Raw genomic sequence first — 26,996 nt, 5'->3', positions numbered from 1 at the left:
TCACGTGCGCATATACTTTTTATGGAAAATTCTAGCGTGAGGTCAGTAAAATGGCCTCTTTGGTGAGATCGCCACTGTGGCCAATAGAAAAGTAAGTGGACTTATTCAACTGCCACATAGGATAATACAATGCATGTCACTTACCATGCATCTCCACATCTATTAAAATTGCAAATAAGTCCCTACCATTAAAATTGTTACATAAATTATCTCAACATTTATGTAAATTACATCAACATTAATATTGTTTTATTAATTATAATGATGTTGTAAAAATCAAATTATCAAAACGCAAATTATAAAGAAAATATTCATCTTCTTCATTCTTCTGTTCATCAACATCGTAATATCTCACCTCACCACCCAACCTTCGTCCGCCATTGTTGAATCAACTGAACTTTTCCATTCTTAACAACACTGCATACGAGCTAGCCATTGATGTTATCGCATTGAATCTCCGACCATAAATATACAATCGAGGGCGACAAGTGCGACATTCAGGTAATTTGGGAATTAGGGTTTACAATTCAAAAAATAATAAAATTTGGGAATTAGGGATATAGATGTGGAATACTTCGATGAATATTTATGTTGTTTGACATATTGTGTTAATTCATGATATAGATATGGAACACACCGACGAATCTGTTGACGTTGAGTCCAGAGACCTTCATTCCACTAAAGGTACTGATACGTATGATTTAGAATCGAATGCCGACGAGGATGACAGTTATTCAGGATCCAGTGGGGATGAAAGGTCAGAGACTGAAAGTTCAGAGACTGGCGAAGATGCATCTGATAATATTGGAGCTGCAGTTCATAGTGAGGTAAATTTTGATTCAATTACTTCTGATGAGATTCGAGCCATGGAATTTGCTACTGTTAGTGAAGCTTATGAATTTTATTACCGGTATGGTAAATGTAAGGGTTTTGCTATTAGGAAAGCTTCTAGTAGGATAAAAGAGTTAGATGGTAATAAAGTAACACAAATGAAGCAGTTTGTTTGCAACAGACATGGTTTAAGAGAGAAGAAACATTTAACCAGGTTAGATAGGAAAGTAGAACATAGACGTTTGAGCCGTACAAATTGTGAAGCTAGGTTTCGTGTGCAATACAGAAAACAAAAGGATAGATATGTAGTTACTGCTTTCGTAGAGTGTCATAACCATGAATTAACCCCAGCTAGGTTTGTTCACCTGCACCCTGTTTATCGTAAAATATCTGAAGCAGATAAGGCTCAGATTGATGGTCTTCAAACACGTGGAATTAGAACTTGTCATATAATGGGGTACATGATTGCCCAGAAGGGTGGATATGCTAGTGTTGGATTTACAAAGAAAGATTTGTACAATTATTTTGATAAAAAAATGCGTGAGTGTATTAAAGATGGTGATGTTGTCGCTTCTTTAAATTATCTTAATGTAAAGTCGTCTACTGATCCCATGCTATATGCTGAGTATGCCGTCGACAATAGTAATGGACGAATGAGGTCTCTATTTTGGGCTGATGGCAGTAGCAGATCAGACTACTTTTGTTTTGGTGATGTGCTTGCCTTTGACACGACTTACCGGAAGAATAAATACAACTATCCATTGGTTGTATTTTCAGGGTGTAACCACCATTCTCAGACAGTAATTTTTGGTGCTGCATTGGTAGCAGATGAAACGACGGAGACGTACAAGTGGGTGTTGAATTGTTTTTTAGAGTGCATGGAAGGTAAACAACCAAAAGCAGTGGTAACAGATGGAGATGGGGCAATGAGGGAGGCCATAAAACAGATTTTTCCCGATGCCACCCACAGGTTATGTGCTTGGCATTTGAATAAGAATGCAGTTGAGAATGTGAAAGATAATCCAGAATTTTTGGACGGTTTTCAAAAAGCCATGTACTCAAATTTCACAAAGGATGAATTTGAAGAGTATTGGTCAGAGCTAATTAAAGAAACTGAAGTGGAACAACATCCATGGGTTGTCAAAACTTATGAGAATAGGTCACTATGGGCAACTGGATATCTACGTGATCAGTTTTTTGGACGTATAAGGACTACGTCTCAATGTGAAGCTGTTAATGCAATAATAAAGACTTATGTCAGGACGAAAGGCTGCATTTTTGAATTCATGCATAATTTTGATCAGGTTTTGAGAGATTACAGAAATAATGAATTGGAAGCTGATTTTAAGTCAAAGTTTACGGTACCTGTGTTGACAACTCAACTGCGTGTGATTGAGAGTGATGCCGCCAATACTTATACTGCGGAGATTTTCAAAGAAGTTAAAGAGCAAATTCTGAAGGCTGGTGCATTGATAGTTAAGCATAAAAGTGATCACGGGGATACAAAGATTTATACATTAACAAAATTTTGTAACGATACATATGAAAGGAAAGTTGTATTTGATGGTACCACATTGCAATGTTCGTGTAAGTTGTTTGATTCTCGCGGTGTTCCATGTTCTCATATATTTTATGTCATGAAGGATGAACATGTTGATCATATTCCTAGGCCCTTGGTATTGTCGCGATGGACCAAGGATGCCAAAATTGAGTATTTGAACAACATGGAATGTAATGGTGATGTTGATTCGAACGTAGTTGAGGAAGCTCGTTTTGGTGCATATTGTTCGGCCTTTACAAGTTTTTGCAAAGAAGCTGCAAAAAAGAATGGTGTGTATGGCCAAATTTTGGATGACATTATGAAATTACAAAAAAAGTACTGCATTAATGATGATCCTATTATTGGGACACAAAATCCAGCAGTCGGTGATCCGGTGGCGGTTAAGAGTAAAGGTGCTCCAAAGAAAAAAAAGAAAGAACCAAAATCTGTCAGGCGATGTGGAAAATGCAACGCTACAACTCATAATGCGAGGACATGTTCCGAGGTTATTTCAATAACTCGTGATTACTTAGTTATAGTTACTGTTTGATTTGTTATTAAACATTATAGTTGATATGTTTAAACTTGCAGGGTACACAAAAAGCGACAGAACCAATAGTTGATTTGCAGTCGGTGTCGATATCTGATGCTATAAGCCAAATGGATGAGGTATAATATGTTTTATTAAATATTTTGTGTTATTATGTGAAATTTAAGTAAAATTTATTTTGTCATTATTTTTTTATAATCAGAAAAAGAAAAGAAAAGCAACCTGCAATGTTGACAGAAGTGTGCAAAAGAAGGGTTCACGTCCACCGATACACCGTGGCGCTAAGGCCACAGTGACAACACAAGCAGACACAAATGGATGTTACAATCAAATGCATTTCCAAGCACAGATGGATGTTACAGGCACAAGCAGACATTTAAATGCAATGTGTGGAGTTCAACCTGTTATGCCGATGGTACCTCAAATGTTTCAACCAATGCATTTGCAACCCGTATACCCAATGTATGGAATGAGTGTTGGGCAAACTGCAAGTTCGTGCTACGGTATGCTACAACAGAGTGTCGGGCAATCTTCACGTTCGTGCTACAGTCTGCTACAACAAGTTGAAAAGGCTGCTACTGATGATTGAGTATTTTAGTAGTAGTATAATTGAATGCATTTTGATAATGTTGATGTACAATTCTGGTTTAATTATGTTTGTGGATAAATTGTTTGGGATTTCATGTTTGTTTTGATTTACTTGGAGAAATTGGTACAATAGTGATTCATGACTGTTATTTATGCTTTAATATGAGTTACATGTTTAGAAAGCTTATAAAATTGGCTTTTATACCAGTATAACGCAGGTTTGAGTCATGTTTGCAACATTCGGTTATTTAATGTTATTTTGTAAAGAAAAAAAATAACAAAAATGGCACCAACCAGTTTCGAACTCGAGATCTACATGAATTGAACGGTAAACACTACCACTAGGCTGTCATTAATTCTTTTGTAAAGTTTTCATTTGTGTTGATATAATTATGTTTATTTGACGCATGCTCTGCACCCAGACATAGTTTCAAATACGGCTATAAAGACCTCTCATTCATTAATGTTTCGAAAACCCTAGTTTCCCAATACTCATCTCTTCTCTCCATCCAATTCGAAATACAGATTTATTGTTTCCCAAAAATCCCTAATTTCGCAATTTGTCCCAACAATGTCTTCTTCATCTGTTGCAAATTCAATGGCAGTCGAAATCCCAGAATGTGGTTGCAAAAATCCAATGAGGTTGTACATATCCAATTCAGGCGAAAATCCTAAGCGTAGATATTGGAAATGTCGAACTCATGGGGTAGGTTTGCTAACAGATCGTTTTATACTTGGTAGATCTATTTCGATCATGATTTAATTTGGTGAGTATAACATTTTGATGATTGAAATATAATTTTCAGGGAGCTCGAAGTTGTAATCTTTTCATATGGGATGATGAAATTGAAGGCCACCCTCCCTATGTGCGTCCAACTGCTAGTCCAAATGTTCGTGAATCACAAACTCAACCCAGTCGTGGTTGCACATGCTCAGAGTTGTTCAAAGATGTGGTTTCAATTGTTAAAGAAATTCAATTCAATAAGGGAGAGAAGATGAAGATGAAACTACAAAACGAGAGATCGACAGCAAAGATGTTTAGGAATTTGTTGATTTGTTCTTGGGTTATTTTCTTTTTTTATGTTAAAATGTTTACCTAATTAATGTAATTTTTTTTTTTTAATAACGATTCTAATCTCAGAAAAATATTGATGGATTGTTGTTTTTTCTCTTTTTTCTTTTTTGTTCCAACCGTGATAAGTGATAAGGAATAGGATTAGTTAGAGTGATTATAGGGTTGTGAATTGATTATTGTGTGTTCAACTTCCAAAACTGATAGGAATAGGATTGGTTAGAGTGATTATATGGTTGTGAATTGATTATTGTGTGTTTCAACTTCCAAAACTGAAAAACTAGTAATTATAGGGATAAGACATAGGATTGGTTAGCGTGATTATAGGATTGGTTAGCTGGATTATAGGATTTGTGGAGTGCTTATAGGGCTGCTGTGGAGTAATTATTGCGTGTTTCAACTTCTAAACATGAGTAAATTTGAAAAAAGCAAACCTATGTAACAAGCTTTATCTGGACATAAAGTTTTTCGATGGAATTCATTCATTATGGGTATCAAGTAATTATAGCTCTTAAACTTCCAAAACTGAATGAAATTCCAGTTTACTTAGTGTTTCATTAAATCAAATGTTTAACTCTTTGAAAACTAGTGGAACAAATGCCTCAACCACACAAAGGGTAAGCAAGCTAAATAATAACGACTTACGCCAAATAATAACGAATCACGCCATATGTATCGTAACTTAAACGATAATAATAAAACGAAACTTTTTAAAATAGAATTGAAATTGCATATGTCGACGAACACGTATGTGATCGTCAACTGATGTCTGGCTACTGATAAAAGTAGCATTTTTACAATTAAAAAGTTCAACAACTACTTAAAACAAACATAAGTACTTAACAAGAGCTAATTAAACAGTAGCAAACAGTTTGGACGAGGATATCAAACATTGATCCATCTGGGCATCAATTCAGCGGGTGCGAGGCTTCTGGCGCATCAATGAAACAACCATTAACTTATAAGGTGGTTTCAGAGAAAAGTGGAGGACGTCACCAACTTTAGGCCTGTGCACTTCAACAAAGTCATACCAACCATCTCCAATGTATCTCTGCGACGAGCGTCCCGGATCCAAAATAGCACTTTCATATGTACGTTTCGTCTCTGCAGATCGCAAGTAAATGTCGCACTTGTCTTTTAGAGCACGCTTCACAACCCACGCAGGAATGTGCTGTACCAAATATACGATAATCAAGATTATTAGTCAGTAAGGCAAAGTAAATAACAAGTGATACATAATTGAGAATGCACCAAATGTGAACTAATACCAGTGTTTGTTTCCTCTTCAAATTCTGCATAGCTGGTGTAACTTGTGTTATCCATTCACAGATTTCATTCCTGTCCTTAATCACTCTTTGAGCAACATTGTTATCCACCCTCCTCTTACCAGCATTGTTAGCAACATTGTTAGCAGTCCTTTGAGCAACATTGTTAGCAGTCCTTTGAGCAACATTGTTAGCAACACTATTAGCAACCCTATTAGCATCCCTATTAGCATCCCTATTAGCAACCCTCCTCTCAAACCTCTGAGACCTCTGATAAACATTATCACCTTCGTCATCTGAACTTAACCATATTACGTCAACAGGCTCTGGTTTGACTGGGTTCATACTTACATTCCTAAATCAACATAAATAAACAACATCATCATATAGTTACCAGTGCATGAACACAGAACATAACCAATAATCACCAACAACGTCTGATAATGATAACATCGTTTACAAATAAGACAACACATTGGAAGTATAACATAGCATCAACGTTTCAGATCTTGGTAATTGAAGGTAAATAAACATCGTTTAAAAAAATAAAAAAAAAAATCTACTATCAAATCACTTTATCAACATGCAGATCTTGTTGAATGCATTTACTCTCAAATCACTTTATCATGTAACTAAGTCTTTATAAACAATAACGAAGCAATTCTCCTACTTAGGAATTTACTCATGAATGAACTTAATGAACTTAGTAGATACGAACAGTATCAATGAAACCAACGACAACAAAGAACACAAATAGGATGTAAATCGATAACAATAACGATGACAAAAAGTAAGAAGGACAAACCTTTGTCTGGACGAGGACGCCATTCGTTGTCGTTGCGCCGGTTGCTCCGTTTTTCCGCCTCGGACGCTTAACAAGAATGGTAAGGGTTTCACACGATGAAGTGGTTCCCTTTGTTGGAGAATGAAAAAGTTTTTTTAGGTTGCAATGATGAATGATATCTATTCCAACAAAAGGAAGCCTTTTTGGTTTCCACGCATATGTGGTGTGGTAATAGTACCTGTTTGGAAGAAAACTTTTTGGTTTCCACGCAGGTGTGTGTTTGTTTGTACTTAATTTTTTAAATTTTTAACGTGAATAGTAAAAATTTAAAAAAAAATTCAACATGGGAATTTAGGTTCTTTGACTTAACATTTGACCCTAATGCTAATGACTTAGATATTTACTCACCGGAGTAAAAACACGTGGATGACTTCGAAATCGGAGTAGTACAATTTTTTTAGGTTCTTAGACTTAACATTTGACCCTAATGCTAATGACTTAGATATTTACTCACCGGAGTAAAACCACGTGGATGACTTCGAAATCGGAGTAGTTCAATTTTTTTAGGTTCTTAGACTTAACATTTGACCCTAATGCTAATGACTTAGATATTTACTCACCGGAGTAAAACCACGTGAATAGTAAAAAAAATTCAACATGGGGTAAGACCGTTCTTTGACTTAACATTTGACCCTAATGCTAATGACTTAGATATTTACTCACCGGAGTAAAAACACGTGGATGACTTCGAAATCGGAGTAGTACAATTTTTTTAGGTTCTTAGACTTAACATTTGACCCTAATGCTAATGACTTAGATATTTACTCACCGGAGTAAAACCACGTGAATAGTAAAAAAAATTCAACATGGGGTAAGACCGTTCTTTGACTTAACATTTGACCCTAATGCTAATGACTTAGATATTTACTCACCGGAGTAAAAACACGTGGATGACTTCGAAATCGGAGTAGTTCAATTTTTTTAGGTTCTTAGACTTAACATTTGACCCTAATGCTAATGACTTAGATATTTACTCACCGGAGTAAAACCACGTGAATAGTAAAAAAAATTCAACATGGGGTAAGACCGTTCTTTGACTTAACATTTGACCCTAATGCTAATGACTTAGATATTTACTCACCGGAGTAAAAACACGTGGATGACTTCGAAATCGGAGTAGTTCAATTTTTTAGGTTCTTAGACTTAACATTTGACCCTAATGCTAATGACTTAGATATTTACTCACCGGAGTAAAAACACGTGAATAGTAAAAAAAATTCAACATGGGAATTTAGGTTCTTTGACTTAACATTTGACCCTAATGCTAATGACTTAGATATTTACTCACCGGAGTAAAAACACGTGGATGACTTCGAAATCGGAGTAGTTCAATTTTTTTAGGTTCTTAGACTTAACATTTGACCCTAATGCTAATGACTTAGATATTTACTCACCGGAGTAAAAACACGTGGATGACTTCGAAATCGGAGTAGTTCAATTTTTTAGGTTCTTAGACTTAACATTTGACCCTAATGCTAATGACTTAGATATTTACTCACCGGAGTAAAAACACGTGGATGACTTCGAAATCGGAGTAGTTCAATTTTTTTAGGTTCTTAGACTTAACATTTGACCCTAATGCTAATGACTTAGATATTTACTCACCGGAGTAAAAACACGTGGATGACTTCGAAATCGGAGTAGTTCAATTTTTTAGGTTCTTAGACTTAACATTTGACCCTAATGCTAATGACTTAGATATTTACTCACCGGAGTAAAAACACGTGGATGACTTCGAAATCGGAGTAGTTCAATTTTTTTAGGTTCTTAGACTTAACATTTGACCCTAATGCTAATGACTTAGATATTTACTCACCGGAGTAAAACCACGTGAATAGTAAAAAAAATTCAACATGGGGTAAGACCGTTCTTTGACTTAACATTTGACCCTAATGCTAATGACTTAGATATTTACTCACCGGAGTAAAAACACGTGGATTACTTCGAAATCGGAGTAGTTCAATTTTTTAGGTTCTTTGACTTTAAATTTCAAACGACTAATTATTTTAAATTAAAAAAAATTCTTGTATTAAATTTCAATTTTAAATTAAACGAGTGATGTATCCAATGCAACAACTGCTAACGCGTTTACATCATCCAAGGTTCCATGTCTATTCGTTTTAATCGGATGGTCACTATTTTAGGAAGTCAGAAAGTAAACTATTTAATGTCAACCATTAGATGACATTAAATGTTGATCCTACGATCCAAAACATGTGTTGCATAACACTGTAAATGTTTGTAGACCCAAACCAATTAAACGATTCAAACGAGTAATTTGATACAGTGTTACTTCCCACTTTCCAGTACCAATCGTTTCATGGCGCCTTACCACAATTAATTTTGCTAACCAAAATCATCATTACAAACCATTATATTTCTTCTCCCGAGAAAGATAATTACCCAAAAATCTGTTCTTCCTCTTACCAAGACACTACCAGTCCCTTCATTTCTCCACTTTCTCACACGCCATTTTTTCTTCTTTTTTCCTTCTCCCTTCAACTTCGGCCGTCTTACCAAACCCACTGCGACGATAATCAAGGGAAAAAAATGGTGGAAACTCTTGCCGATGTTCTTCGAAAGCCAGCAAGGGATTATTTTTTGACTGTTCATGTTGCAGGAGAGGTAAGTTTGGTACTATGTTTCGTTGATTTCTTCGTTTGGATCATATTTAAGTTAAACACAGTATAAATATGATTTTTTTAAAAATTGCATGATGTTCAAACCATAGATTAGAAAACAGAGCATGTTATATGTTGATTTATTTCGTTTTGAAACTGGGTCTAGATCTTACAATGATTTTGACAAGTTAGATTAAAAAAAATTAAAAAAACAGAGCATGTCACAAATCTTTGGCCAAAAAACAGAGCATGTTATGTGTGATGTTAATTTTATTTGTTTTCGTTTGATTTAGTGTTGGGTTATTGTTTTAAGGTACTATAAATTATGATTTGTTTCGGTTTGTAAATAACTATGAAGGTAACTATGATTTGTTTCGATTTATTCTCTAGGTCGAGGGCGAGGTTGAACGCAGTTTTTATGAAAACTGTAAGTCTGAGTTGGGAGAATTTTGGTTTCTGTTTGATTCCAAAGGTCTTCAACTCTGCGTAGAGTTCAACGATGATGATGATGTCCTTAGAATTACGGACGGTTGGATGACTATACGAGAACATTACAATTTTCAAGGTCATCATCCAATTCTCTTCAAATTTTTGGGGAACAGTCAGTTCCAGATCATTCCCAAAGAGGACCCAATTACACCTGATAAATTCCCTACTTGGCATACCCAATCACGAGCTCTCCGGAAAGCTGTTACCTTCGAAATTACTATGAAGGATGATCCTGAAATTGTTCCATATTTGGTTGGTATCTCAATCCAATTGTTTTTGATAATGTTTAAATTGATTATCCGAATTTGAGACAAATTGATGCTTATCAAATTTCTTTTATCTGTTGCAGATATTGCCAGACGATTTGGGGGAGTACTTGAGTGACACGATGTTGGATGAGATCTATATTATTGGAACAATCAGAGAAAAGCATAAGTGTGAGCTACAATATCAAATGGATCCGTTCGTGGTATCGATCATTAGGGGATGGAGGGAAGTTGTTGCCATTAACGGATTTAAAGTTGGAGACCGCCTACTATTCAACACATCTAACATATATGATGACCATACCTTTTATGTGAGGAGCTTAAATTGATATTTAAGTTGATTTCAAAGTTTGTAACTATTAGTATTTTGATTATATTTTGTGAAACTTGATGTTTGCCGGGTATCGTTTTAGAAAACTTGATGTTTGCCGATGATGTTGCATGTATTTTGGTAGTTTGTGATTATAATGACAATTGAAAAATTGTAATTTATTTTTAATTATTTAGTTTTCTTTTTTGATGTTATTTGAGTTATGAATTAGGAAGCACCGACACACCTTACATTACGCGTGTCCGTGTCAGACACGTGTCGGTGTCCTCGTCCGAAACCCACACCGACACTTATGAACTCATACAAATATAGCTCGGTGTATAATCACATACGACCAATAGCCCAACATAAGGCCATAGGTTAGTATCTTATTTAAAAAAAAAACGAAGTAATGCAGATATTTTAAAAATAAATTAAGGTCAGAATTTGAAATTTAATAATTTTTTTTTAATTATTAAGTTTTTTTTGATGTTATTTGAGTTATGAATTAGGAAGCACCGACACACCTTACATTACGCGTGTCCGTCTCAGACACGTGTCGGTGTCCTCGTCCGAAACCCACACCGACACTTAGATATTTAATTCGTTTCCACCGGGTAAATACAGATTTATTGAATTCGAAACCGGAGTAGTTCAATTTTTTAGGTGCTTTGACTTAACATTTTACCCTAATGCTACTGACTTAGATATTTACTCCGTTTCCACCGGGTAAATACAAACCGTCCAGTACACACTTACCATTTTGTACGTTTTTTGCATGACCTAATAATCATAGACACAACCATTTAATCAGACGGTTATTAGTGGCCAAGTCACATAGTCACTCATTTAATCACAAAGTCAACAGTTTAATCATAACCCTTAGATCACAGACAATTTGGATCCAACGATAATTAATAGTTAGCACGTCCAGGGGTAAATGTTTGTTATATCTAACCAATTCAACGTTTCAGAGACACTGTTACTCGTTAATGGAGTACAAACTAACCGGTTCCTCTTCTTTTCGATGAAACAACACGCCAATTAATTTTACAAACCAATGTCATTATTACACACATTGGTAATCGAAACTCACTTAGCCAAAACCTTCTCTTTTCATCTGCCGAACCACCAACCTTACCAACAAAGGCCATTTCTCTTTTTCAGTTCATCCCCTCCGTTTCTCATCGATCTTACAAAAAATCTGTGAAAAAAATGGCCGAAAATGTTGTTGAAGTTATGCAGAGACCAGCACTAAGTTATTTTATGACGGTTCACGTGAAAGGAGAGGTATTTTTTCCTTATCCCTTCATCCATTGATTTTATGTTTTTTTGACATTATGTTATGTTTTCATGAGTAAAAAACAGAGCTTTTTGTGTCTCACACAATAGACTAAAAACAGAGCAATTTTGAAAGTTGAGGGCGAGTTCGAAACAGAGTTTTTATTTTTTTTTCCGTTGTAGACAATCGCATGAACATTTTACCCTGTATTGTTGTCTATACGACTGGAAAATTGATGAACCAATCGTAAAGTGTCTCTAGGACTGCAAAATTTACCAAACTGTTGTTATCTGTTAAGTAAAAATCATTACTGCAAAATTATGTTGGTCTTATATTGATTTGTTTTGTTAGACGATAATTACTACCAGATTTAAATCAGTTTCTATTGTCTATCAATTATGTAGGTCGAGGCCGAGGTCGAACGAGAGTTCTATAGAGAATACAAAAATGAACTGGGGAATGTTTGGCGCCTGTATGACTTCAACTACAATTCCAAATGTGTGATCTTTGAGGTTGAGTTCAGCAACTATGATGATGTACCCAAAATCACCAATGGTTGGATGACTTTAAGAACCTACTACGAATTCGATTCTCATCATCAGATTTTTTTCAAATACTTGGGAACAAATCAATTCCAGATCATTCCATCGTTTAACCGAATAACTCCGGACCAATTCCCTACTTGGCACAGCAAATCACGATCTCTCCGAAAAGCTGTTTCATTCACAATGACCATTACAGAGGATGCTGAAATTGATCCAGAATTGGTTGGTAATCAGTTCAGTTATTATAATTTTTTGTTTCACTTAATTACGATTTGCAAAATTATGATTATAACTTATGTTGTTTGATGCAGACGTTACCGAGGGAAATGGGGGAATACTTGTGGTACACAATGTTGGATGAGGTTACCATGATTGGAGCAAATGGAGAAAAATATAAGTGTTCGTTGCGTTATCAGAGGAACCCGTTCGTCGTTACGATTTGGAGGGGTTGGCCGGAGGTTGTGGGAATCAATGGATTTAAAGTTGGAGATCGTATACAATTCAATACATACAATATCTATGAGGACCATGCTATGACGGTGAGGAGCATAAGTTGATTTGAATGTGAAGTTATTAGTTTAATTGTAGTTTTATTGTTTGTTTACTTTAATTTGTGTTTACTGTAATTTGTGTGTCCCTGTACTATTCAGGATGACAAAGTTTGTGTAATGACATTTTATATTTTATTGCCTTTATATATCATATCGAACGTTATATATGCCAACGTAGTTTCATTGTCCTTATATTTGAAAACTATCGAATGTTTCCAACTTTTTATGTAATTTCAGTTGTCGGCGAAATTTAAGCCGGTTATTTTTTTAATTTACAATAAAACTACTAAATATTTTAAATGACATACGAAATTGGACAAAATTATATTAAATTTTTTTTATATATTTGATACTAATTACGTAACACTAAAATAAACTTTGTTTTTATATTCGACAATTTATTATAAATTCACAATTTATACAAAAATAAACCAACGAGATACCATAACATAATAGTAAAAAAATAAAAAAAAATATATATTTTTTTATTTAAAGCTTGACAACAAAACGTGATTCCTCCATTTACCTAATGAAAATTGAAGAGTTCATTATTTTTGAGTCACGCTAATCCATGTTACAATTTACATTGAGCACACAAAAACCTACCCTAATCATGTTTTACAAGCCACAAGCAAAATGTTTCAACTTCCAAAATAACCTACAACCTATTAACTCCTACTATTAACTCCAACCGTTCAGTTACCATTAATTTCGATTACAACACAAAGGAAGAAAGCAACTTAATTTTACTTCCTAGCTTCAGTTGCAATCCTAAACACCTGCTCCTCTTCTCAACTTCATATTCTTCAAAATGAGAAGACCTTCTCCTCCCAGGCCAAGTAGACGCACCAAACAAAAAATACCTGAAACAGATGCAACAAACAATACAGTTAAGATGACAACAAAGACTACCACTCACTCTATTGAAATTAGTAAGCATTACTCTGAGACTGAAACTCGCAAAGATAGCTTCGAAAAAAAGGTTATTGACCTATCATCCAGGTAATGTTTGCAGATATATTTTACCTATGGTTGTTGTCATTCCTCTTCCGTCTTATATTCTTCAACTTAGGGACTTTGGCAATGTATTTTGCTAATGAACCCTAATTTTACTTTCTTTTTATAAATCAGAACCATTTTTAACTATACTTTATTTTTTTAAATCAGAACCATTTTAAACTCTACAAATATGGACAAATTTTTTAGTTAAAAAATCTGCAAATACTTAGACAATACTTAAGTTTTGACTACAACCCAAAAGCTGTCACACACCACATACTAAGAGCAACACCCTGTGATAGTATGTTTACTGAATTTTTAGGTTTGGTATCGTATTTTTAATTAGTTTGTATCATACTACATTTTTAGGGTTTATAACGGGTTCATCTGGTTAGTTGTAGTTTTTTAGGTTTGTATGTACCACTAATGGTTTGTTCATCTGGTCCATAAGGGGTTCATATGGTTAGTTGTAGTTTTTTTGGGTTTGTATGTACCACTAATGGTTTGTTCAAATGGTTCATAAGGGGTTCATCTGGTTAGTTGTAGTTTTTTTAGGTTTGTATGTTCATCTGACTTTATTTGTTTGTGCAGTAAATACAATAGTAGCCGAAGGATCGATGAAAGCGACAACGAAACAGATTACGAGTCCACCGCCTCGACTCCTGAGATGGACCGTAAACGTCCGGTTAAAAAACGGGCAGAAACAACTAGAAAAATAACCAAGCCAATTTTTAATATGACCAAGGGAACAACATCTGCCCCACCAAAAATGAAGCCTAACGATGACGGAGAGGTTTTTATTGATGCATATCAGTTAGACAGGATTAGGAGGAATCTATTCTGTCAACCAGAACAAGATGATGACCATGATTTTAACTTAAACTTCCATCCAACAAGTGCGTTTGGATACGAGGGTGCCGACGTTCCTTTTTATATTCCTGAAGTAAGACTTAACTAATTTCATTTTTTTTAACTACAACAAAGCAAACCTTTATATGAATTTTATTTACTTACCACAGTTTTAATTTTATACCTATTTAATAACAGTGGATGCCAATGACGTTTCGACCGACTCAAAAAATGCAATTGAACGACATATGTACTTACACAGCTGCATACATCTTTATGAAAGATGATCATCAGCTACTGGGGTCAGTCTTTTTGTACCATATAATTCTGCATTTATAGTTGTTTATGACATTGCATTTCATAATAACTAACATTGCACACCAACTATTGTTTGTAGTGATGAGGTTCTGGTTAGAACTACATCAGGTGTCTTTGGAGATAGGAAAACACTTAAGTCTCTTATGCCTAGATGCCCTGTTGACCAAGAGGTTATATTTTTTTTTAATTACAATGTTCCATACAGAAGTTTAATATAATTTATATCTAATATCATTTATATTTATCTGTACAGATTCTTAATCTAGTAGTTGCCAGATCAAATTGGCTTCAGGATAAAATGGGCAAAACAAGGAGGGTTTGGTATATGCCTACGGATTTTGCGGTGATTGCCACTAACCCAACTATTAAATTTACATCTGTTAAGTATTAATTATTGACTTAAATTACATCTTTTTTTAAGCAATATGCTCTGGAATCCAAACAATCAGCTGATCAAGTTAGGGTAAAATATCAACATAACTTCCTGAAACCAAAAAGTCATGTTTCCAAGGTTAACATTTTACTTTACAACAATATCTGTTAAGTAGCTTTTGATAATTATGTTCGCATGACTAAATATTAGATTGTTTACAGATTTTTATCCCTATAAACGACGAAGGATCACACTGGTATCTACTGGTTGTTGATTTGTTGGATAGAAAACTTTTATGGTTGGACTCTATGCCTACTGAAGAAAGATATCATAACAGACGTCATTCCATAATGACAGTGGTATATATTTTTATCTATACTTTATTGTTACCTACTAAGTTTTACATTCAAATATATGCTTTTTTTTTTCAAAATTGGTTTTCCAATATTCTCAGGCTATATTTCTGGAGAAAATACTGCTTCATGATTCAATTGGTGTACTGGATCCTAAGTTGCATCAATATTTAATCACAAACTATAACCTTATTCAGCCTACTGGCCTCGCACATCAGCGACCAGGCTCGTACGTCTCATAAAACCCTTTTTATATTTTAAATTTATTGAACTTTACCTGTGAGTATAACACTTGCTTTGTAATGACTGCCTATAGAAACGACTGTGGAGTATGGGTGGCAAAATGGATGATTGAGTGTGCATTCATGAATGAGTATCAAAACGTAACTGTAAGTTAAACTAATGGTCATTATATATTATTTCTTATACTTTGTCCCTCTAATTATATTTCTAATTTAACTAACTGTTTTTATTACTGTAATCTCAGGTTGTTACAGCCACAAGGATGAAACTAGCTCTTTTTATCTGTCAATCAGCTAATAATGAGATGGTGAATGAACTCGTGTCGAGGGCTGCAAAACATTGGGATGTTCAGTGGAAGAAAAGGAAGGCGTTGGTTAAAGTTTGAAATTGTGTTCTATGGTGGTTAAGGCGTGAAACTTTGGGGCATTATGCTTGATTTGATTTTTAATTTGAATTTTGGGTTGTAATTTGGATAATTTGATATGTCTGTCGTGGTTTTCGATATTTGTGTCGACATTGGTTGTATTTTCAGTTTTTTCAAGTGTTTTGGCTGTTACGTTGGTTGCGTTCTATGTTTGATTTTCAATGTTATGTTTGGATATTATCTTGGATATAAACAGTACTTTGTCCAGTACTTGGGTTTGTGCTATACACATAACATTATTTTGCAAATTACTAGTACATTACTAATTTGGAACTACTAATTTTTTTGACACATTACGAGTACTCCAGCATAATTCAAAACTCACTAAGAAAAAGTTACATGAACACATACACACACACATAACATTTTTGGACTTTAAATATTAAACATACCTCTTTTGTCTGGCTAATGAAACCTAACGTTAGCTTTCACCTGCTCTCCTTCATCTCTAACTCTTCTATGGTGCATATTCATCCAAACTGTTTGAAATTAAAATGAAACATATGTTACTATCTAACAAAACAAGTCAATAAAAAGCAATCAATCACAAATTTATCATTGTATATAAATATGAATGTATACATTTGTTAAGATCGTGCATGTAAAATTGAACTCTATTACAAGGCATTATCTACGATATCATTGTATAACTCAAATTACAAAGCTTTAAGGTACATTGTATAACCTTGAATTGTAACACAATGCTTTACATTATTACTCAGCTTAAATATAGATCATTGTTGTATAAACTAGTTGAGCTTATCTCAATTTTACAGGCAACTATTTCCTATGCAACAATTTCCTATGCTAAGCCCTTCAACTTCAAACTTGTCAATTGTTTTCTCCGTTGTTTCCTTTCTATACTGAGAATATCAGACCATGCGTTTTCTCAGTAGAGAAATCATAGTTGACTTCACAACAGCAGCTATTCAAATGAAACACATACAAAGTGTTAACACAGTATCAACATGTAAATTTCCAATTCAAATCAAACACTACACATTCACTTTTGATTAAACTTTTCAATATAATATCTTCAAATTCAGAATTTAATCATTTGAAACATACAAACCCTAATCCCCAATTCCATAATTTTCTGGGTAACAACTACAATCATAGTCAATTTTAAATACAACCCTAATCCCCAATTCCATAATTTTCTGGGTAACAACTACAATCATAGTCAATTTTAAATACAACCCTAATCCCCAAATTGATCGTTTCTGGGTAACAAATCAATTTCGATTTTAAATACAAACCTAATTCCAAATCGATCGTTTTCTGGCTAACAATAAATACCCCAATTCAATGAAAATTAAAATAAAGATAATTTTGCGAACAACATATCTGTGACAGGACACGAGGACGTTGCAGTAATGCTTCAAACCAGTAGAACGACAATGGAAGAGTTACAATAAGATCGAACGGTCTATGAGGACAAAAAAGAATACGATGGAGAAGATGAAGTACAAAGATAACACGACGGAGAAGATGGAGAAGATGGAGGATGAAGAACAGGTGGAATTCAGGGATGAAGAAGAAAGAACAATACGATGGAGGATGAAGAATGGGTCGGCTTTAGGGTTTTCAATTACAAAATAAATTTTGTCAAATAAAACACATTGTAAATTTTTATCTAACTAATTTTAAATGACAATTAAAACTTGTTTTTATTTGTAAATTTGTAAATTATTCTAAATAATTGTTAAGTTTATGAGGGACTTGTGTGCAATAATTAAACTTTTCATTAAAAAGTCTTATCATGTACCTTCATTACAATGTAAAGCTGATGTGGCATCACTTAAAATTTTATTGGGCAATTCAATTGACCTCACTAAAGAGGCCATTTTACTGACCTCACCATAGAAGCTCCCACTTTTTATTCTACCAATTGGAATAGGTCCAATCTTTTGTTCTAATTAAAAACTCTTGTCATAATCTACAATGTTTGGTAATCATAAGAAAGAAAGAAAGAAAGAATATATATAAAAAAGTACCATTGTAATTAAAAATTCAAAGCCACCCCCCCCTTCTTTCTCTAATTCTTACAAAACTTTTTCCCTAGTTTATTCCATTCCAAATTGAACGGTTTTATTTAATAATTCCATTTGGTTATTCTCTCAATACGTATGCATTTCCCTTCTATATATACACAAGTACAAATCATTCAAATCCTCCGTGCAAAAAGTGAACATTAACACATACACACTTAGATCAAGAGAGAGATATTTTTCACTAAACAAATTAAATATATTTATTCATTCAAATTGATAAAATTCTTCGATTCATTCCAATTAAATGGATTTTTACTCTTCTGCTGATTTATTTGATATTTCATGGGAAGAAATGTTTTTCTTCAACAACATTGACTCTGATTCTTCATCCTCTAGTGGTGAAATGGATTTACAAGAACCTAGATACAATATTACATACAATGGGAACGTCAAAGAAGAAAATCCACCACCACCACCACCACCACCATTGGTGTCACTTGCTCCAAAAACCCTAAATCCACAACCAACATCATTTAAACGAGAAAAGAGACTCTATAGAGGAGTGAGGACACGACCATGGGGAAAATATGCGGCAGAGATAAGGGACACAACAAGAAATGGTGTTCGAGTATGGATCGGAACATTTGACACGCCTGAAGCAGCTGCTTTAGCTTATGATCAAGCAGCTTTTTTAACACGAGGATGTAGGGCAATCCTTAATTTCTCCGAACATGTTGTGAAGGAGTCTCTTCAAAACATGAATTTGAAGACATTGTTAAATCGCGATAGCTCGCCCTTATTGGAACTTAAAAGGATGCATGTCTTGAGAACAAGATCTAAGACTTGCACTAAAAAGGCTAAAAGGGATTCCAAGAATGGAGTGTTGAAAAATGCTCAAAATGTGTTGGTGTTGGAAGATATGGGTTCTGAATATCTAGAGCAACTTTTGATGAGTTCTATTTGAACCAAACAATACTTTATTTGTTAATTTAATTTGAGCTCATTCATTTAGCTTGATTTTATTCTTTAAGTTGTTTCCTAAAACAATTCATTCATTTTATTCGACCAAAGTTGTATAAACATGAACATTTTTCTTGTGCATAATGTTGAACATTATTACATTTTGTATATTAGACATTTTTATCTCTATATAATGAATATTTTTTGTGTTTTTTTTTAATGGCTCCTATATGATGGACCTGAATTTCTTAATATATATCAAATAAATCTTGTAGTCACATATACTTGTCGATTCTCGATAGTTCAATTTATGATTCCTAGTTGTTTTTTTCTTTTAAAATCTTGTTAATTTTTAATTTAGTTTAAAACATGAACTGCAATTTTTTTATAGATAATCAATTGCAAGTAACAAGAGTGATATAATGTGGTCTGGAGTTTTCACAATGCAAAGGAATGTACTGGAGCTCAGCTAAATAAATCTGTAAAACATCGTTTCATGAAGCATGGTTATTTGATTGATATTAACATTGTGAATTTGAAGATCCAGTAGTATTAAAATCATTCATTTGTTGGGTTACGATGGTCCGTTAGGGGATCATCCACATTGAGTTTAAAAGAAACCATGTTTTTATCCAAAACCTTAATGCATTAGGTTCATGTGTCTTCTCACTTATAAAGTGTCCGACCTCCACTTTTCTAAGCAATGTGAGACTTGACTCACCTCAAATTTGTGACAACAATTCCCCCTATATATGAGTCCTTTAATTCATTTATGCTTTCACTCGAGCGGAAACTTTTTTTATTCATACACTTGCACCACTGTTAGTCAGTGGCGGATGCAGGACCTTAGGTCAGTGGGTGCAAATTTTTTCATTCAATTAAATATTATTGCTATAATATATATTCTATTAAATTAATAATTACATATATTGAATTATTATATATATGTATTTAATATGCAAACAAATTACCCATATATTACTGTAGCTCGATGGCAAAGTTCAAATTTGAGGACTTGCATGAGCTGTGTTCGATTCCTGCATATGTGGAATTTTTAAAAGTTCAGGGTGTGTAGGTGCACACCCTCGTGTAACACTGGATCCGCCCCTGCTGTTAGTCGTACTCAATAGAAGATGCCACCTAACCACCTTTATCAGGAAGACGATCAATACAAAGAGTGGGCTCAAATCAACGTTGGGTCACGAGAGGGGGCATCGAAGATCATCCACAATGAGCTCAGATCAACTATACAAGTGAGTTGGACACTGCATCTTAACCCAAAATCTTAAGACATTAAATTCATCAGTCATCTCACTTATAAAATGGTCATCAAATTTTATTGCTATGTATGAAACATAAGATATACCTTGTCAATATATAACAATATATGACATTTTTAAGTAAAATCAAGTTGCATATATATATATGAACACAGCGTGAGCTTCGAACTTTTAAATGATTCGAGAATTTAGTAAATCAAAATGACAAAAAAGTAGCTAGCTACACAAAATTGACGACGACAACAAAAAATGGTTGGTCACATATATTTAGAGGCAAGTTGCACAACATGCGAGTCATCGAAATGATTCATGATCCATACTGTGATTCATATTCATAGATAAGAATATGCCAACAAATATCGCAACCAGTTGTGTGGTCGAATTCTTGAAATGATCTTATATTTTATGGAAAGACAGTAGATGTACATGGAGTAATAATTCTTTGATAGGATATTCAATTCTCCTCTTAAAAATGATTTTATGCTGAGATAATTTGCTCCCATTACCTCTAGTAGTATCTTTTTACTTTTTATTTATATATAATTTATTTGTCATTAAAGAAAATATATTTCAACCCTTTTTAATTGAGAATTTTTCTTTTTATTTTAAAATACCTAATATTAATATTGTTAAGTTTTTTGAATTGAAAGTAAGAATTAATCAAACTTTTAATCTCTGATACCATGTTGACAAGAGGATCAAAATGGAAAAGAAAACTCATTCTCATTGAATTGGGAAAAAATGAAAGTTATCTGTTACATAGCAGTGAGGCTTGTGCCTTATATATATTTCTCTACAAAGGGTAATTTAGTATTTACCAAACTAATATTTACTAAACTAATATTTACCAAGTTAAGTAATCTAGGTAAAACTTTTAACCTCCTTATCATTGCACTTATTTTAACACTCTTTTCTCGTAACTACCAAGTCATCTTAGCTATATCCCAAATTGAAATTTACGTTTGGACATATATGTTCATGTTGGCATGCCATTAAAAAAATAGAGGGATAATGTAAATGCTTAAAATATTCCATGGTTTCATAGAATTTCCTTGGGTCTATACTGTAGCTTCTTTCTTTGACACAATAGAAGAAACTTCCATTACATCACATTAAAAAACAATTATTACATCATTAATTGGATAAAAAACCGACACTTGTCGTTAGGGAGACTGGTCCATGCAATGCATATGGAAATTAACCTGCTTGTCTTTAACCATGAATTTCAAACAACAAAGTGATTCATGCATGTATCTACTTTCTTCATTCAAATTAACACAATGATTAGGAGGATATATATATATATATATATATATATATATATATATATATATATATATATATGATCTAGATCAATGGAGCAAGTTGTACATTATATTTATTAAGTTGTAAGTCATTTCTATTATTTCTTTACTCTTTGAATGTTTGAAAAGCTCACAAGTGTGTTCCACCAAAAAGAAAACCTCACATGTGTGTGCATTCTCGTTTCCTATTCATAATAATAGATACGTTTGAATTGAGTTATTTTTTAGTTTAATGTTTAATATGTCTTGATTTCAACTTCAAAAGCTAGCTTAAATGGTAAGGATGTTCAATCACATTTATATACTCAATATATAGTCAAAAAACCTGAGCAGTATGAGACTCCAAACAACATCAACATAAAAAAACAACTTATGTAAATAAATAAATTTTTGTATATTATTATAAATTTATCAATAAAGTTTATGAAAAAACAGCTTATAAAATATAATTTTAGTTAATGAGAATTTACAAATTAACATAAAAATTTATTTATTTGCATAAGCTATTTTATATAAGCTCAAAAATAAATCCATTTAAACTATACTAATTAATTTAATAATACACGGCAGGTAGATTATATTCATGGAGGCATTCTTCTATAGTCACAATTACAAATAAATTTTACTTAGACACACACACAAATTTAACAAATTAAAAGAAAAATATTATAGTCACATCAATCAATGTCATTTTCATTAAATTTTTTTTCATATTTATGTGAGTGTGCCTAGCAACAAGGTGGTCTGGTTGGGAATAGGTTAGACTTTCTCATATTCATGGATGTTTTTGCATCATCTCGAAAAGAAAGATTTAGTTAGGCACAAACCCGAGAAAAAACTATTTAGGCGCTCAAAAATTTTAAAAATTTAAACAAAATTTAAATTGTCACATCATTTAACCTTTTTTGATTTAATTTTTTTTGCACATATGAGTGTTGCTAAATAGATTTTTCTTAGGTTTGTGCCCAATTAAGAATTGCTCCATCCGAAAACTATGATGCAATTTTTATATTTAAAACTACACAACTTGTTTTATTATTAAGTTATAAAAACGGCACTACTTGTTATGAAAGTAAAAAATGGCAGGTACTAGTGGAAGAAGGCCCACAATGGGTAATGTTGACCAATGGGAATGAGTCGTGGTAAGTAAAGCTTTGTTGTTGACAGTTGACCCAAAACGAATGTACAAACTTTTTTTTTTTTTTTTTAATCAGCAAAATTTTATTAAAAACACAACCTCCCCAAACCATTAGGTTTGTTCTAGTGGTAAGAAATTTTAATAATACGTCATAGGTCCTAGGTTCAATTCTCAGCTTATTATAAATAAATAAAAAAAAAAAAAAACACAACCTCCCCTACGAGAAGTATTAGAGGTGCAGGAAAATAAAGGTGTAGACCACCAATACAAACAAACAGCAAGAACCAAAAACGAAAGGGCCAAATTACATCCCAACATATCAAAACACTATGCTACATCACAAAAACCTCCGGCCCCCTCCCCACTAACATCATATACGTAGAGCACTACACCAAAACAACCCTTCCAAAAATAGCAGTAACCGAAAAACCATAGCCCCAACTCCAAAACACAACCGAAATACACACCACCATCAGCGAAGTAAACAAGCTCCCGAATCCCACGTCCATTCGTAAAACAAGCAAGGGGACAAATTCAATCTAGCAAGGCTCCACTTCCAACTCAAGACATTTATATCCTCTATAATCACCTTAGGACAAATAGACCACAAGGTAGCATGTCAAAACATTATGAAGCCCTTCCGGATTTTACTATTCTGCGCAGAACCCCTCAACACTTCAAAGAGAACAAAAAGCGAGGGGGGAGCCACAATAACCACTCCAAGCCACCTAGAAACCTCATACCACACCATCAAAGCACTAGGACAATGCAAAAAAAGATAGATGGAAGATTCAACATTACCAACACACCCCACACATTCCCAAGGCAAATCCGAACCAAGTAAGTCTCGAGCCTCAAGATTATTTCTAGTAGGAATCCGATTGTAAAGAAATTGCCAAGAGAACGCAATGACTTTTGAAGGTGCCGGACTATCCCAAATTTGATCGAAGACTACCACAATATCTTCCTCAAGATCTTCCTCCACAAGAAGCTTATAGGATGAGTTCACTGAAAATGCCCCTTCCGGATCCGGTCTCCACATCCACGAATCTTCAACCAAAGAAAAAATCACCGGTTCCAAAAGCTCACTCAATTGAGCCACAAGATATTCCTCCCAACGGAAGAGATTTCTACGCCAAGAGAAGGACCAAACCCATCTCCCCCCTATAAGTTCGCAAAACTCATTTATGAAACTATTTTGTTGATTTGAGAGAGAGAAGAGTTGAGGGAAAACCACCGATAAAGGGGCTTCACCAATCCAAAGATAGGACCAAAAGAAAGTAGAATTACCATTTCCCAATCTCCTAACCAACGACTCCGCTAGCCAATTTTTAGCCTCTACCACCTTGTCAAGAGAACAAATATCCTCTCACCAATTTGACGCCGTAGTAGGAATTCTACAATCACTCCAATCTACCTTATGAAGAATTTGATCTCCATATTTGGCCACAAGCACTTCCTTCCAAAGAGGTCTCCCCGGTAGGAGTAAACGCCAACGCCACTTAGACAAAAAGACTAATATTTACTAATCTTATATCTCGGACCCCTAAGTCACCCTTATTTTTATCTTGACAAACCACCGACCACCTCACCCAAATAATCTTCTTTCCACCTCTCCCACCCCCCAAAGAAACTCCCTTTGGATACGCACCACTTTCTTCCACACTTTAGCCAGCATTTTAAAAAATGAGATAAAATAACGGAATTGCATTTAACACCGCATTTATCATAACAATTCTAAGACTAATATGTTTATTCCGCCAATTTGCTTAAAAACAAATCTTATTTGAAGACAAATTTGACCAACATATATTTTTACACAGTATATTTTTATATATAATATTATTTTCGTATTTAATTTGTATATTAAAAAAAAATGTGGCCCCCCTAAATTATTTTTTCTGGTTCCGCCACTGACTATGATATTCTTGAGTACTACGATCAATTTGAAGAGCTTGATAACCAAGTTTCAACAATTGAGTCCAAGAATTTTCAACACCGTAATCATTCATTTGCCATAAAACAAAATGATTATTATTGACATCATCATAAGAGAAACATAAACGATATTTCAAAACTCCAAGAGTTGGCTTAGTTCGACCAACACGATGGACTTGATCAAAATAATAAGGCAAAGACAATTATGTATATGTTTCATTCCCAATCAAGTGAAACAATATAAAGGGATGAGTCCCAATAGTGATCAAAATAAAAAATTGCCAACCAATTAATAGTACCATTCAAAATATATTCCATGAATTTGTGAAATAGTGATAAAACCGGGAAAACTTTGAATATTTCTCCAACATCCGTGACGCATGTCATAAACATTAACCTCGGATTCTATTGAATTTTTTAAATGCACAACTACCACTTTGTAAGTGTGCGATAAACTATCGTAACCGAATCCAAGCATAGAATTACGACTAATATAATTAGAAAGTACTGAATGACATGCTTTATAGAATTTTGAATTGGTTGAAGGGTTTCATAATAAAACCGAATATCTACATGAACATTTGAAATGATATTGAGCAACCAAACAAACCAATCCGTTAAAATAACCAACAACCCCAAACTTTGATTTCGATTTGGAACAAAAATTGAAATCTTCAACAATTGTATATAATGAGTGTTTGACTAATGTAAAAGTTTCTAGGTAATATGTGAATTTCAAAAGTAGGTTGATTTTTTCTTGACTTTTGAAGGTGCAATTTCACAAAATTTGGATTAGAGATTAACGATTTAAAAGACTTGGATACACAACGGAATTGGAGATCGGTGAATTTACCAGAAGCCATGACAATATTTCAATCATGAGATCCTCACTTAGGAAGGTTTGGAGAGTGGATCCTCTCATGTTGGAAAAAAACTTGAGGAAATAATGTTGGAATCTAAGCCATTAAATTCTAAGTATAGATAATATTTAAATTTAAAAGAAATGGTGTAAAGTTGATCAATGATTGAAAAGTGAAAATTAATTAAGGAAACTTGAGAGAAGAAAAATTGAGAGAATCCATTCTCAAAGGATTGTGGTAATGGTGGTGTGACGGGTGTCATGTTGATGGATGTGGCTTGAATAATATTGTAGGTACTATTGAAAAGTGGGTCCGCTCCAATTCGTGGAATTCACGAAACAGCCTTTCGCTGTATATAGCACAACTCTTTTGAAAGAGTAATGCTCATTACAGCGAAATCTTTTCCACGACTAAACCACGAATGATGTGGCGCACCCCCACTTGCCTTATTCATCCAATTAATTGATTAATTAATTTTATTTTTCTCTTATCTCCTTCATCATCCACCGTTTACCCATGACAACACCGCCTTCTCTCTCTTCAATTTCTCTAGTTCTCTTCTTTCAAATTTCTCTCTCTGAAATTTTTGGTTGGTTTGTCATGCTCTTTTTCATTATTTTTTTCTCAAACTCATATATTGAGGTCTCTTTCTATTATTCTCTCAAACTTCTTTTTATTTTTTCGCAATTGAATTTTCTTTTACCAAAGCAACTCCACACTATTGTTCCTTCCCCTTACTTCCATTCGTTGCCGTTCTTTAAATTCCAATTGCAGCATGCAAGTTATTAAGGTAGCAATAGCATTAGTTAATTGCATAAAGGTTGTAGCTGAGCAATGGATGGATGATGAGTGATTCTGGTTGAGTGATGAGCCAATTTTACAGGAGTGATTTTTTTGCCAAATTTTTCTGTTGAAATTTCTTAGTGCTCTTTTAATTATGTAGTTTATTGCTCTGTCTATCACAGCAAACAATGGAGTGTTTTGCTCTGTTCTCACAAATTCACAAATGAAAAGCATATATCCTAAAAAAGGAGAAAACAAAAGTGGGTCCGCTCCAATTCGTGGAATTCACGAAACAGCCTTTCGCTGTATATAGCACAACTCATTTTGAAATTAGTGAGATAAAACGGTCACCAGAAAGAAAGGTTAACTTTAGTTGAGAGGAATAGGGGTATATATAGCAGAAATTTTATTGTAAAACTTTCTTAA

The 26,996-nt window shown here is 33.9% G+C and overlaps 4 protein-coding genes, 1 long non-coding RNA gene and 1 pseudogene across 6 annotated transcripts; 3 read left to right on the top strand and 3 right to left on the bottom strand.

Annotated features, from left to right (window-relative positions):
• The first annotated feature begins 23 nt into the window (after positions 1-23).
• On the top strand, positions 24-3,743 carry LOC123887982 (protein FAR1-RELATED SEQUENCE 5-like). Of its 2 annotated transcripts, XM_045936913.1 has the most exons (4): positions 24-501; positions 625-2,876; positions 2,963-3,040; positions 3,124-3,743. In XM_045936913.1, the coding sequence occupies exons 2-4, from the start codon at positions 627-629 to the stop codon at positions 3,508-3,510; spliced, it is 2,715 nt and encodes a 904-aa protein (XP_045792869.1). In that variant the 5' UTR covers positions 24-501; positions 625-626; the 3' UTR covers positions 3,511-3,743. The 2 variants fall into 2 exon arrangements, with proteins under 2 accessions (XP_045792869.1, XP_045792870.1); XM_045936914.1 differs by lacking the exon at positions 24-501 and having other exon boundaries at positions 535-2,876.
• A 1,751-nt stretch (positions 3,744-5,494) lies between these two features.
• LOC123892215 lies at positions 5,495-6,809 on the bottom strand. The gene is made up of 3 exons (XM_045942028.1): positions 6,652-6,809; positions 5,850-6,201; positions 5,495-5,752 (listed from the first exon to the last, which is right to left on the bottom strand). The coding sequence occupies exons 1-3, from the start codon at positions 6,672-6,674 to the stop codon at positions 5,495-5,497; spliced, it is 633 nt and encodes a 210-aa protein (XP_045797984.1). The 5' UTR covers positions 6,675-6,809.
• Positions 6,810-11,591: 4,782 nt separating this feature from the next.
• On the top strand, positions 11,592-12,760 carry LOC123892214. Its single transcript, XM_045942027.1, has 3 exons — positions 11,592-11,666; positions 12,063-12,425; positions 12,515-12,760. The coding sequence occupies exons 1-3, from the start codon at positions 11,592-11,594 to the stop codon at positions 12,758-12,760; spliced, it is 684 nt and encodes a 227-aa protein (XP_045797983.1).
• A 4,083-nt stretch (positions 12,761-16,843) lies between these two features.
• Positions 16,844-18,176, bottom strand: LOC123890606. The gene is made up of 2 exons (XR_006802884.1): positions 18,082-18,176; positions 16,844-17,238 (listed from the first exon to the last, which is right to left on the bottom strand). It is a non-coding gene; the product is annotated as an uncharacterized LOC123890606 (long non-coding RNA).
• A 337-nt stretch (positions 18,177-18,513) lies between these two features.
• LOC123891286 (ethylene-response factor C3-like) lies at positions 18,514-19,390 on the top strand. The gene has a single exon (XM_045941126.1). The coding sequence runs from the start codon at positions 18,612-18,614 to the stop codon at positions 19,269-19,271; it is 660 nt and encodes a 219-aa protein (XP_045797082.1). The 5' UTR covers positions 18,514-18,611; the 3' UTR covers positions 19,272-19,390.
• A 4,218-nt stretch (positions 19,391-23,608) lies between these two features.
• On the bottom strand, positions 23,609-25,849 carry LOC123892213 (annotated as a pseudogene).
• Between the last annotated feature and the right edge of the window lie 1,147 nt (positions 25,850-26,996).

Source organism: Trifolium pratense, linkage group LG6 (assembly GCF_020283565.1).
Source record: "Trifolium pratense cultivar HEN17-A07 linkage group LG6, ARS_RC_1.1, whole genome shotgun sequence".
Classification (NCBI taxonomy): domain Eukaryota; kingdom Viridiplantae; phylum Streptophyta; class Magnoliopsida; order Fabales; family Fabaceae; genus Trifolium; species Trifolium pratense.
This window is presented reverse-complemented; position numbering and strand designations above follow the sequence as displayed.